This window comes from Astyanax mexicanus, chromosome 8 (genome assembly GCF_023375975.1).
Source record: "Astyanax mexicanus isolate ESR-SI-001 chromosome 8, AstMex3_surface, whole genome shotgun sequence".
NCBI classification, from domain to species: Eukaryota; Metazoa; Chordata; class Actinopteri; order Characiformes; family Acestrorhamphidae; genus Astyanax; species Astyanax mexicanus.
Genome location: NC_064415.1, coordinates 14,991,571 through 15,006,255, shown reverse-complemented (window position 1 = coordinate 15,006,255; position 14,685 = coordinate 14,991,571). Strand labels below are relative to the sequence as shown.

At 45.8% G+C, this 14,685-nt stretch overlaps 1 protein-coding gene across 1 annotated transcript in view; it reads left to right on the top strand.

Annotated features, from left to right (window-relative positions):
• The first annotated feature begins 427 nt into the window (after nt 1-427).
• Nucleotides 428-14,685, top strand: part of dnah2 (dynein, axonemal, heavy chain 2) — a 210,302-nt gene continuing 196,044 nt past the window's right edge. Inside the window, exons 1-5 of the mRNA XM_049482490.1 lie at nt 428-612; nt 8,116-8,302; nt 8,487-8,563; nt 10,333-10,503; nt 10,888-11,116. Of these exons, the coding sequence (XP_049338447.1) occupies nt 8,149-8,302; nt 8,487-8,563; nt 10,333-10,503; nt 10,888-11,116 (631 nt within the window). The 5' untranslated portion in view covers nt 428-612; nt 8,116-8,148. The remainder of the gene's footprint in view (nt 613-8,115; nt 8,303-8,486; nt 8,564-10,332; nt 10,504-10,887; nt 11,117-14,685) is intronic.

Genomic DNA, 14,685 nt, shown 5'->3' with positions numbered 1-14,685 from the left:
ATAAAGATAACAGTGGCATAGTTATCCAAAAGCAGTGTGTAAAACTGGTGGAGGAGAACATGCCAAAATGCACGAAAACTGTGTTTATAAACCAGGATTATTCCACCAAATATTGATTTCTTAACTTTATGAATATGAACTTGTTTACTTTTTGGGAGAAATGTTGTGACAAGTTTATTTATGTTCGTTTTACTCAAACATATACCTATAATTAGCAAAATCAGAGCTGTAGATAGATAGATTATATGAAGTTGAAGTTATCAGATCTGTGTTTAGGTTAACATTTTATTACTAGGCGTGAAAGACAGCCAGTATTGTTCCTTTCTTTTCTTATTCAGACAGTAATTTTACCTCCATAACAAAGGAATGGGTGTCTAATGTCAACAGCTCCCCGGAGCCCGGGTGCTTTGTTTCTATAGCAACGCGTCCACTCGCACACAGACACAGAGGTTAGCGTTAGCCTCCAAACTAACTTAGGTTATATACGGGCTTAAAAGTGGCGTCACTTACAGCATTTTACACATTTATTCAGAACACAAGTCTTACTACAGTACATACATGTAGGCATAGATATTGGGACGCGAAAGGAGATACAGTTTACCAACTTTAAAGGTAAGACAATCCTCCACATTGCTAGTGAAAGAGTTTACTAGCTTAGCTGAGTAAAGCTAACGCTAGCTAGGTTAACTAGTTAACTAGCTAGCTACCCAGTTAATTCAACAACCTTAAATATCACTTAGCTAGACTAATAAACTGAGGCTAACTAGCTAACTATTTGTGGTGTTAAGGTTGTCTGGATTAAATAAATTATGTGGCTTAGTTAAGTCACTTGTAAAAATAAATATTTATAATTATTTTGCCTAGCTTTTTTCTACCTTGACATTTCTACAACGACAGGGTGGACACATTACTCTTTACCTCGGCTTGCGTTAAGTATGGAGGAAATATTCTGTGAAATAAATGTTATTAATTGCAAGTGTAGTGAGGTAAAATAAATAAATAAAATATTTGTCTTATTATAATATTATGCAGTTTATGCAAGCTCTATTTCCATGTAAGCTTAATCACAATTACCTGCAATTTTCTTGAAAGTGAGTGTGAATGTATTATTGTATTGGTTATTGTGATGAGAACCATAACTGATAATGATAAAAGGAATGTAGACCTAGACAATATGGCCAAAATTCATATGACAATGTGTACAGCTCTGGACTATATATATATTGTCATTTAGAGCATTTGTTTGCAGAAAATGAGAAATGGTTGAAATAACAAAAAGATGCAGATCTTTCAGACCTCAAATAATGCAAAGAAATCAAGTTAATATTTATAAAGTTTTAAGAGTTCAGAAATCAATATTTGGTGGAAAATTCAAGCAGTTCAGTTTGGTTTGATGGCTTGTGATCATCCATTGTCCTCTTGATTATATTCCAGAGGTTTTCAATGTGGTTAAATCAAAGAAACTCATCATTTAAAGTGTTTTTATTTTTTTCCCCAGAGCTCTATATAATTCTGAAATTGTTCTGAATAATATAAAGGCCGCAGAAAAACTGCCAACCTGGCCACAGCTGTCTGTACCTACACACGTCTTTAAAATTAATTTGTCAGTTAATGTAATGTAATTTGGGCTATTTGAGCTCTGTGGTTATGGTTTTAGCGCTCCTAGTCTTGTTAAAGACTGTAAGTGAGTGGCAAGCCGGTTCAATAAAGGAGCTGTTGAGCATTCAGCATGAGTCTCACGGGTCTTCCTTCCTCTTCCACGCCACATTTGGTGTCAGAAGTGACCCTGCTGGAAGATATTGAGCTGCTGGCAGGGGAAATCGAACGGCTGAGGAGGAAGACAGCGGACCAACGGACTAGAGGCAAGGCTCTCCAGCAGAGTGGACTCGGACCTGACGGCGCCAGCGGGCTGTTCGGAGGTCGTGGCCGTGGAGAGGACGACGCGAGCACGGCGGCGCTGGCTCCCAGAGCGGATGGCGCAACACATCGGCGCTGACTCCCAGAGCGGATGGCGCGAGGACGGCGGCGCTGGCTCACGGAGCGGATGGCGCAAGGACAGCGGCGCCGACTCGCGGAACGGACGGCGCGATGATGGCGGCGCAAGCCTCCGTGATGGCGGGCTTGACGGCTCAACCCCGCCTTACCCCCTACAACGGCAGCGCTGACTGGACAGCCTTCGAAGCTCAGCTTGAGATCGTGGCGGGCGGTGCAGGCTGGACGGACGCCGAGACGGCAGCCAACCTCTGCCTGGCGCTGCGGGGCGACACGCTGAGGGTACTGATCGAGCTCCCCGCCGAGTGCCGCTGCGAGCTGCCTGAACTGACGCGGGCGCTGAGAACACGTTTCAGCCGCCAACCGTCGGAGGCGGCTGCCAAAATGCTAGTGGCGGACAGACGCCGACAGCAGGGAGAGACACTGGGCGTGCTGGCATCGGAGATGGCCCTGCTAACCCGCCAAGCTTACCCAACGTTTCCGCGAGCGGCCCAGAGGAGGCTCGCATTGGATCACTTTCTGCGCGCCCTCGAGCCGAGCGAGCTGCGCAAACACGTGAGGCTGGCCGACCCGCAGACCCTGGAGTCCGCGGTGGAGGTGGCGGAGCGGTCCGAACTCATCCTCTCAAGCCACCCTGGACCGTGGGGGGCGTCGCCGGTTGCCCGTGATTCGCAGAGGTGGGGTCGGAGCCGGTCTGATGCCCAACTGGAGTGCTGGCGCTGCGGGGGGCGTGGCCACAAGCGAGCGCACTGCAGCCGGCCGGGAAACGGAGCCGGGACCACCCAGTGAGGGTTACGGTGGCCCCAGGAACACTATGCTTACCCTCGGGATCTGATTCCGGAACTGCCGGACTCAGCGGCTATTTCCTGAAATGCACATTGAATGGAGTGACGGTGAACGCGCTGGTGGACACAGGCTCGTCAGTCTCACTGATACGGCCCGAGCTAGCGACGGAGGTAGCGGCCGAGTTTGTGACTGACAACAACCAGCGCATCGCTCTTCAGTCACCGGGGATCCTATAGGTCTCATAGGATTAACGGAGTTGACGATTGATGTCGGCAAGAGGCCCTTTCAACAACAGTTCTGGGTAGGACGCATCAACGACCCGTGCATTCTGGGCAAGGACCTGCTCTCACGCGTCGGAGCTATCATTGACTGTGCACGGGGCTCGGTGCTGGTGACTGGACTCCCCGTAGAGATACGCGACGAGTTAGGGGTAAGTGAACTGGTGGGAGGGAATGTGTGTGATTCGGTGCGTGATACGGTAGAGGGTCCGCTGGATGCGGGGTTGGGTGTAGATCCGATAGAGGAGATGCTGGAACGCAGTTGTGTGGGTTTATCTGGTCCCCAACAACTCCGTTTGCGCAAACTGATCGGCCGTTTTCGCACGAGTTTCGCTGTGTCTGAGCGCGAGTGTACTAAAACTAGCCTTGCGGTTCATTCGATAAACACGGGTGACGCCCAGCCCATCAGGCTGAGGCTGCACCGTCTGGCGTTAGCAAAGCGCGTAGCACCAGAGCAGTTAGTCCGCGAGATGGTGAGTACGGGCATTATTGAGCCTTCGAGCAGCCCGTGGTCGGCCCCGGTGGTCCTTGCGAAAAAGAAGGATGGAAATTGGCGCTTTTGCGTGGATTATCGGCGACTTAACGCTGTCACGAAGCTTGACTCCTACCCGCTCCCCAGGATCGACGATACGCTGGACCAGCTGTCTGGCTCAGCATGGTTCAGCTCGTTAGACCTGAGGAGCGGATATTGGCAGGTGCCCCTCGCGGCGGGGGATAGGGAGAAAACCGCTTTCTCGCTATGGCATTTCACGGTGCTTCCATTCGGATTGTGTAACTCGCCGGCTACTTTTGAGCGTCTTATGGAGCGTGTTTTATGCGGGGTTCCGCGGTCGTGCTGCGTCGTTTATTTGGATGATGTCTTGGCGCACGGAACCGACTTCGACTCCGCACTGTCTTACCTTGAAATGGTGCCCGGCGCGATTCAGGCGGCTAACCTGAAGCTCAATCCGGCAAAGTGTAATCTGCTAAGGCAGCGCGTGAGCTTCCTGGGCCACGTAGTGAGCGGTGCTGGCGTGGAAACCGATCCCAAAAAGACAGAGGCGGTCCGTGAGTGGCCCACACCGCGAGACGCTAAAATAGTTTGCAGCTTCGTGGGGCTCGCCTCGTATTACAGGCGGTTTATTAGGGGGTTCGCGGACGTGGCAGCGCCGCTTCATGCTCTGACTAAGCCTAGTGTGAAATTCCGCTGGTCTGACGAGGCGGAGCGGGCATTCAAGGAGCTAAAAAGCCGCCTGTGCAATGCTCCGATTCTAGCGTATCCGAAGGTGTCTGAGAGTTTCATTGTGGATACTGATGTGAGCGACCACGGCCTCGGAGCAGTCCTGTCGCAGGTTCAGGACGGCTCCGAGCGCGTAATAGCGTACTATAGCCGCCGCCTGGACAAGGCGGAGCGCAACTATTGCGTAACGCGCCGGGAACTACTCGCAGTGGTCGAAAGCCTTAAACATTTCCGAGCGTACGTGTATGGGGTGCCCTTTCTGCTGCGCACCGACCACGCCTCGGTACAGTGGCTCATGCGTTTCCGCGAGCCCGAGGGCCAACTCGCGCGCTGGTTATCTAGACTCCAGGAGTTTCGTTTTGAGGTACTGCACCGCCCGGGCCGTGGCCACAGTAACGCGGATGCTTTGTCGCGCCGGCCGTGTGTGGCCGCCAACTGCAAACATTGTGCTCGTGCTGAGGAGAAATCTGCTGAGACTGCACGCTGCGCTGCAATCTCCGGGGATGTTACTGGCGCTGTTGGGGTGGCTCAGGTGTCCGTAGAGCAGCTCCGCGATGCGCAACGGGCGGATCGCGAATTATCGTGGGCAGTACACGCGCTCAGTGCGAACGTCACACCGTCGTGGGGGGTGCCGCTGGGCCCGATTGCTAAGGCGTTGCGCTCCAACTGGGCTAGTTTTAGTTTGTCCGACGGCGTGCTGTGCCATACCTGGGAGGATCCGGCGAACGGGCGGCGCGTTTTTCAGGTGGTGGTACCGCGGGCGCTTAGGGGATCGGTCCTACGGGGAGTTCATGGGTCACCTGGGGCTGGACACTTTGGTGTCACCAAGACTCTGAAGCGCCTGAGGCAACGCTTCTATTGGCCTGGGTGTAGAACCGACGTGGAACTCTTCGTGCACTGCTGTGACATGTGCGCTGCCAAGAAGGGCCCCTCGAGGGCGCCCCGCGCCCCACTTCACCCTTACCAGTGCGGCAGCCCGATGGAGCGGGTGGCCGTGGACGTGCTGGGCCCCTTTCCGGTGACGGACTCTGGAAATCGCTTTGTTCTGGTGGCGATGGACTATTTCACGAAGTGGCCAGAGGACTACGCGGTGCCGGACCAAGGGGCGGTCACTACTGCGGATATCCTGGTGCGGGAGTTCTTTTGAAGATTCGGGGTTCCGGAAGAACTGCACATCGACCAGGGGAGAAATTTCGAGTCGGAGGTCATGGCGGAGGTCTGCCGCATCCTGGGAATCCATAAGACCAGGACGACGCCCCTTCATCCGCAGAGTGACGGACTGGTGGAACGTTTTAACCGCACGCTGGCGGCGCAGTTGGCCATGGTGTCGGATAAGAACCAGCGTGACTGGGACAGGCACCTGCCGGTAGTGCTGCTGGCCTGTCGCTCCGCTGTGCAGGAAACGATGGGATTCACGCCGGCTCTGCTTATGTTCGGGCGCGAACTGAGGACACCGGTCTCCCTGGCTTTTGGGGCGCCTCCTGACGGGGGCGGGTACGCTTCGGACACGCCCACTTTTGTCTCGGACCTTATGTCTTCGCTGGAATTAGCACACCGTCTAGCGCGCTCCAACCAGTCTGCTGCCGGACAGAAGCAGAAGCGTGCGTACGACACGCGCTGCTTTGGGGACCCGTTGGCGGTGGGGGCGAAGCTCCAGTCGGCCTGGGTGGGTCCGTGCTTGGTGCTGTCCAGGCTGGGGGAGGTGGTGTATAACATCCGGTGGGGCAGACGCACTATGATTGTGCACCGTGATAGGCTGGCCCCCTATAGGCCGAGACTGTCGGACACTGTGGACGGTGGTGCGGAGCCTGCCGGCCTTGCACTCGTGCCTGACCTGAACTCTGGCTCTTCGGAGCCGCTGGCAGGCGGTGCCGTGCCCGGCCCCTCCAGGCTGCCATGGGCACGGAGGCCGCCCGCCCGCCTTAATGACTTTGTTTGCGACTGATTGTAAAAAAAAAAAAAAAAAAAAAGTTCTGTTGTACACGGGGTTTGTGTTGGGTTGGTGGGGTCGCCGGGACGGCTGACCCTTGTGAGGGGGGCTATGTGGCGGCTCTGGGTTGTGTCTGTGGCTGCCTGCAGGCATGTTTCTGTTCTCCTGTGTGCGAGGATGACAGGGGTGGGGCATCTCCAATGGGAGGGGTTATGCAGAGAGGGTGGGCACCACTCTGGATCTGCCATCTGGGAGACACACAGCTGGGTTGGTGGCCTTTGGGCTATTTGAGCTCTGTGGTTATGGTTTTAGCTCTCCTAGTATTGTTAAAGACTGTAAGTGAGTGGCAAGCTGGTTCAATAAAGGAGCATTCAGCATGAGTCTCACGGGTCTTCCTTCCTCTTCCATGCCACAATATGTTTTGATATAAAACACTATTACAATATGTATTAAAATTGAATCGTGTTCAACTCTATCTGAAGGGAAAAATACTAACTAACTACCTAACACACCACACAGTGTGCTTGAGACTGTTACTTTCCCACGAGAATATTACATTTGATTAAAATTTCACCAGCGAGCAGAAGTCATATACAAAAGGCTCTGCTGCCTCCTAGCTCACTGCATGGGTTTGTACTGCTCAGTAGCATTGATCAGTCAATTAAAGTAAAGCATAGAGACTCACATAAACTTACTGCAAGTGTTCACAAGCAATGCATTTCAAAGCTGTCATGGCTTATACTGGCAATACTTTGCCTACAATAATCCCCCACTGTCAGCCGTGTTGGTTTTGTCACTCCAGCACTCACTTCATCTCAGCCTGAGGCACTGAGCTTCACAGGCCCATATTAATGTTATTGATCAATGTCAACTTCTCCACCTCCCGATTCTGATCTAAAGGGAGTTTGAAGTTCCACAGCTTATAGTAAATGTTCTTTCATTACAGCCTTTCTCTCTCTCCCTGTCTCTTCCTATCTCTCTTTCTGCCTTTAGCTTTTCCGACAATAACTTCTCTGCTGCTTTATTACATTCAGTTTTCAGGTAACTGACAACTGGTGAACTGAATCAAAGCTTCAGTAATCTAACTGATGACACTAGTGTTGACAACTGAAAGTTGAAATGGAGGGAGTCGCATCAAATAAATTGTTTATGAACCAGATATTTTTGCTTTGCACTCTCTTCGCTAGTTTTATATACTTTACTTAACCACTTTTACTGATATGAGAGATGTAGACTAACCTCATGACTGACCCCAAGCATGCCCTGAGCATCTGGTCTTTGTTTTTTATGTGTTTCTGTCTGTTGTATTTTTTCTTGTATAAAATTTCTTCCATTCATTACCTGCAATACATTTATTTGCGGGGCTCTCACACTGATTAGATCTGATTGAAATAACAAAACATTGTTGATAAGTAAGTGTTGAGGTACAAACTGCAGTTAGCCAGGACTTTGTAATTAGAAGAACTGTTTAAACCAAATTAAGCCTGAAATGAAATCATTATAATCAGTTCAAATCAGGATGTGGAAAGCCCCTAGTGAGATTGTGATTAACTAACACTGACCCCACACTTAGAGATACATTCAGTTAAGGATTCTGCAATGTGAAACTGAGTATTGATTAGTTTTGTTCTTTCTGTTACTGGAAAGTTGGGAGGATTCATAATTTCATATTGTCATATTGTTGGTGCTTTCATTACTGAGACATTGCCTAAGCTGAATTCTCAATTTCCAAAAGTTTATATCGCTCCTAGATGTTGTGGAAACATTCAAGCCCACTGGAATTCTTAGCCATTTCTTAGCTGAAATGTGCAAAGATAAGAAATTAATTTGGACTGTACTAGTGTATATGTATATTGACAATTAACTTTCTTAACATACTTAACTAATCATTTATTTATTTTCCTTTGTAGCAGTTCTTCTTTCCACAGCATCATTATTTTGCCATGGCCGATCCAGAGACACCTCGTAGTGGACGGTCATCCTCAAGTAAGTCTAAGCGCTCCAGCTCAAGAAAAGAAAAGTCAAAAAACAAAAGTGCGGTGGCCTCCCCAGCACCCATTGAGTCCAATCTGGAGGTGGCAGAATCAGAGCCTGCAGGTAAGAGCATAAAGAAACATTTTTTGATGATAATTTGGTTTGTAAATATTGCATTAATTAAAATTGCTCATTCGTTAATTATGTCTACTCATGCAATTCTTTTTAATGACTCATTCATTAACATGCTGTGTGTGTGCTGTGTGTTGTATTGTGTTGTGTTGCACATGCATGAATGTGTGTTTAGTAGGAGATCTTCAAAAGGACACTGACCCGAATGCTTCAGCAGTGTCAAAGGAAATAGATTCACACACCACAGGCCTGGTAATTCACTCAGTTTTGCTAAATTAGAGGCTTTTAAACACAGTCACTGATGAATTACCTCACACTGATTGTGATTCTTATCTGATTGTAATCTGCAATTCATAATTTCTCTCGCCGAAGGTTTTTCGAGCCCGGAGTCTGGGCGCACTAATCAGTGCTTTTATATCTGTGTTATTGAGTTCTTCTGGTGATGTGAGAGAGTTGTTGATTCATTTTCCAGCACACACTGTAGCCTTTAAGGCTCTGCCTGGACTGTCTTCATTTTCTATGCCTCATTGATCACACAAATTCAACAAATGCCCACAGGTCGGCCAATGAAAATAACGCTTTGTGCCTCCCCCCCACCAGCTGCTCTTAGTCAGAGTCAGACTAAGTGTAGAATTGTGGTCTGCATCACATGCTCATGCATACACATTACCGAGTGTGGTCTTTTTTTTTTACTCACTGCTACTTAAATAGTAAAGATAACCTCTGCTTACAAATGATGTTATTCCTGAGGAAGCAGCAGCAGCAGGGAAGAAGAATATCAGGGAAAGCATAGGGCGATAGGGAGGAGCTGGGTCAGTGAACCTGCTGAAACTTTGTCCTTTGCATCAATGGAACTGATAGAATTAATTATAGCCCTCTGGCCGGAAAAAGAGCAATGGCATTTACATGCAGTGACCCTGCGGCCTCTGCTGGGAGTCCCTGTAGAAACGGCAGCTGGCGGGCAGAGACAACTGGATAAGATCATTCTGCCATCCATTAAAGCAGAGCATTCTCATAGACAAAGGTCAATACTGTTAGATGAAGTGTAATTACTGTGCTTGTAAAAAAAAAACATGAAAGAGTAGAACTGTTTTAAAGTTAAATCACTTTACTGATTAATAGGGTAAATGTCACTTTGTTATTTAAAAAGAAAAGAAAAAAAAAAGGAAAGGTGTGTATTGACATTTACCAAAGTACCAAAGTATTTCCTTGAATACAACCCCAAATCAGAAAACATTGGGCCAAAATTGAATTTTTCTATAGTTACTTTTATTTCATAAGGAGCAGAATATATTTCAATTTATTGTTTGTGGACCACTTAATTTCATTTGTTAATATACATCAATTTCTGCATTTTAGGCCTCATAATCACAATAAAGCATTTACCACTGTGTAATGGTCCATACCAGATGCCTCTAAGTTGAAACCGTTTCAAGACATGATTAACATATGGCTTTTGTTTTGTACATTAGCATTTTAATTAGCATTTGTGAGCAGAATTTCCTATTGTAGTGTCCATGTTGTTCTATCAGCTATTATTGAATGATGGTTAGTGGATGTTCAGCTTAGGCTTGTACCCTTACCCTTCATGCAGTGAAAATCTGATCAATGACTTGAATTGTTTAAAGATGTTAAGCACTGTATAGGGATAAATATGCAAATACCTTCTTTCTTTGAGAAACAATGTTTTTAAACAATTAAATATTTTTTATTTACCTGCCCATCTTTCATGACTACTGCTTTATAGCAAATCGTGATTTGAATCACCTGATGTCATCACATCTCGTCTGACTTTAGAATGTGTTTCAGGAGAAAATATTCAGCAATGTGTTTGTTAACAAAAGATCTTGTTTTTTTAAGATCTTGGGTTTATACTATCTGCAGTGAAATAAATGTCAAAGTAAATGTAAGAACCACTGTCTACAGATAAACATGTTTCCATTGCTATATTGGCCAAGAGCACACTAGTCATAATTGCTTAAAAATAATAATATCTATAACTTTTCTCCTCACTTTTGCAGAGGGATTGGTTTAAAAGGTGTGTGGCTTTAACGGATATCTCTGAGGCTTCCTGGTCAGAAGAAAACAACAGAGCCCTGGACAAGTTCATCACAGACAGCACAATCAAGATTCTCATTATCTACCTCGACCCTTTCACTGGCCTGCGTGTGCAGCACACCATGCCAAGTCAGGTACTGCCAGCTCTATTCTGGGAAGCAGTGACATTTGGTGTTGGATCATGGCAGCAGTCGTACATCATAAGTGACTGGTGATACTGCAAATTATTCATGAGCTGTAAATCAAAGTTTTGGTGTTATTTTTTGGAAAGTTTTTGAAAATGATTTTATATAATGATGGAATCTGAAGCAGTCAGTGATTAAAGGAGTTTTTTTTCCACTGTTCGGTTGCAGTGCAGCTGGCATTTTAGTTTTTTTTAGTTTTAAAACGCCCACAAAGCAATCAATCATTCCTGTTTCAAGACTTCTGGTGATCCATTAGTGCTCTGAAATCTGAAATATTATCTCTCTCTCTTTTTCTATCCCTCTTTTACAACCCTCTCTCTCTCTCCCTCACAGGTGGTGGAGCAGCTGGCCTACTTCATACGTGAGGAGGAGACTGTGATTATGGAGGAGAGTTTTGAGAGCTCTGTGCAGTTTGGCATAGTGAGAGGAGGGGATATGGAAAGCCTGCTGAGGCTAATGATGGGGATTCATGCGTCACAAGTCGCTCTCAGCACGGCCTGGCCAGAGAGCATCAAGAACAACTACTCTACACACATGAACCGCTTCCTCACCAACCTCACAGGTACAAGTCGCAGTGCTGTCTGGTATTTTGGAGATCATTGCTATTGCTCTGGGGCTATACAAACCAGGTAGCACAAGGTAGAGGTTAGATCGGGCTCAAAAAATCCGACCCGACCCAGCCCGATCCCGTGCACGTTCTACCCGAGCCCGACCAAACCCGAACCATAAACTGTCATTATGAGCCCGAGCCCGACCCGCCCCGCCCCGCCCCGCCCCATAAACTGTCTGTTTTCGGGTTGTGTGAATGAGCCAAATATGATCAGAATTATGTTAATTAACACTGTAACATAGAAGCATAGAACTATTATTTAATTAAAATGATTTTTATGAACAGCTACACACAGTGCTGCAAGTCAAACGCGGAGGAGTTCACGTGCGAGAGAGAGAGAGAGAGAGAGACACAGAGAGAGACAGAGAGAGAGAGAGAGAGATTTGCGTGTTCTTGTATGAGCTACTCACAGGACAGAATCGGCACAACACCCCCCGCTGTACAACTGTGGGAGTGAAAACAGCGCTTATAAATAAATTAGTTTAGTTTCACTTTCAGTTTTCGTTATTTGGTTCGTTTTCGTTAACAATAATAATTGGTTACTTGGTAACATTGTGATTATCACACCAGAGCTTTATTTAAAAATAAAAATATAATTAAAAAACAGATGCCTACATCTCAGACTATTTTCTGGAGCCCGACCCGACCCGGCCCGAGGAATGTGGTGGTAAATCTCGGCTCGAACGACCCGATTTCAGGTCAGGCAGAGAAAGGGAAAGTTTAGAAGCACACACAGGAGAACATTATTTTATTTTACAAAATAAAAATTAGACAATTATTATGAGATCATATAATTGGCTTCACTTTGTTTGAGTACATCAAATGCTCAATCACTCTTGGTGATGCTAGTCAACACTGGCATAGTATACAGGTGCCCTATGACAACAGTTTGAAATGATGTGGCTGATGGCTTTTAGAGTCTTGGAAGGAGCATTCTGGCCCATTTTAACCTTTGCTTCATAATACTGGTACCATTGTGTGACATGGGTGCACCTACCTAATGGGTGGGAATTGGCAAGAATTGTGAAAAATCCTCATAGAAATATTTCTTTATCAAACTTTTCAAAGACGATGTGTCTTAAATCTTTGCCTTGTTTAGTCCCAAAAACTTTCAATCATTATGTGTTAAAACAAGTAAATCTCATTCATAGCAATACAGAGTATGACATATGTGGAATTACATACAATTTTACCTTCATATAAAATGTTTTTATACAAAACGCAGCTGCTTGACACTAAAACTAAACACACACGTAATTGCACCATAAAACAATAGCTGCTACTGGGACTCATATACACCAAACAGTCATAACATTAATGCCTTTCTTTGTTTCTACACTCATCCATTTTAACAGATACACACATTATATAGGAGCATTAATTCTATAAATATTTTTCTTTGCATAGTTTGTTGTCGTCCTTTATCTTGCTCTTAATTTTTGTTATTTTTAAGTGTTATGTTTTTATTTTTGTTTTTATTTATTAGCAATGCTAACTGTTTTATGAACTGAATGAAATGCTTGTTTTGATAACATATGGATGGCACTGTGCTGGTTAGATTAGTAGGTTCTGTGGTTTAATATGATATGTGAATTATGGTCTTTAGATATTGAACTCAGAACACAGACAAACATACAAACTCAGCAGTAATGACTGGAGCGTGTTAGCTTGGATGTTAACTCTTTTCTGAGATTAATTCTTTACTGATTTATCTTGAGCTGCGCAGTTTTGTGATAATGCTTCCTCCATATGTAAGGATTTGGTCAAAGCAAAAACACTGTTGTTTTTAGTGTTTTCAGAAAGTTTGCTGGTGCATTCCCAGGCTTCTCACCAGTTCATATCTTGTAAGTTTACAATAATAGTCTTGGAGAGTCTTGACTGTAAGCATTTTGGTTTTCCCCTGCCTAAACACTCATGACCCAGGTCATTAAGGCTTAAATTATTAGCTGAATAACTTAATGGGCTGTGTTAGATAGGTAATCTCAGAAATTAGCAGAACATGGGGTCCTCAGCACTGGGAATTTCAGCCACTGTTATAGAGCAATCATACTAAAACTAGCGTCTGCCATACTAATTACCGCAAAGAAGTAATAATGCTATTGGGCATTATTGTTAAATAATAATACAGCTAAAAGGCAGTTGGCTGAGTTGCTCGGGTCAGCGTCATGGTAAAATGTGTTCATGCGGGGAGTAAAAAAGAAACGTCTGCCAACCATTTCACTTCTTGTTATTTCACTGGCCTCTCTTGGGAGTCCATATGCAGCACATTTCTGCACTGGAGTTTATTCACTGAAGAAAATGATCCATATGAAAAAACATCCTGCAGTTCAGGTTCTGCTGAGAACTTTTTTTCCAACAGCCTCTGAAGCGTAGGCAGCAAGACTGCAGTCCATTGATCTTTCTCTGAATTCACATTGACTTTACTGGACTTAGAATTGCTCTTTCACATTGCTGCCAGAGGGCTGGTCTTATCTCACTTGCCGGGGTAGATGGAGCAAGGCTCATATTCATATTTCATAAACACCTTGAGACGGCTGATCTGGAGTCAGATTCTCTGTGTGTGTGTGCCGATCTTAATCGCTGTGCGCTGAGAAAGCAAGTCTGATCCAGAGCCAGCGATCCCACTATGAAGAAGTTTATGAATGCAGGCCCAAGGCTCCCTGCGCCGCCAGCTATTCAAAGGTAATCACCCAGCACTTTGTTCCGCTGTGATGGTTCAATTATCAGACTAATCACGCCAATCAGCACACCCACGTCACCTTTTACTCACCCTGGGTAAACAGAAATCACAGCCCACCAATCAGACACCATTCTTACCTGGGCAAAAAGCACTGTAGCTCAGCTGCCTGCCTAATCAGAGAACCGTTTTAGTAATTTTTACAGTTCTCCTTAATCTCGTTTTTCTCCCTTTAATACGCCTTTCTGCAGCTCGTGTTCAATTCAATAAGCCCTCAGTCCAAGAAATACATTTCAAGGCTACAGAAAAGTTGTGTAGGGAAAAAAGGCAGTCAAATCAGCCCTGGAGGGTAAACAGTGTGGAGCAAGATTCTTTGATTTTTGTTTTAACTTACTAAAGCAATAACAATGAAGTCACAAAGTGGACTCCAATGGCCGCTGATGATGTATTCAAGTTGTTAAACAGAGTGAACTAAAATGATTTAGCTTTAAAGCGGATGATCAGTATATACCCAAAGGTATATTGATTACAGTCATCATATCCGAGCCCAAAAGTAACAGTATAGCCCTGTGCATTCTTACGCAGTGAGGTAACGGTCTCAATTCATGCACCAAATCTCTCCCATTCACTGAAACAGAGGAGGAATTTAGGGCAACATATACTGAGTAAATATAGACACTGTAAACCCACTCCTACACTAGCAAAAGCACAAAAGCACCATGCTCTACTATTACTCATAACCCTCACTCCTCCACACTATTAGATACACACGTGTGCGCACACTCTCCTACGTACGCAAGTCTTACTGTTGGTGCCTGCGAGCTGACTCATTTACTTGCCTCGC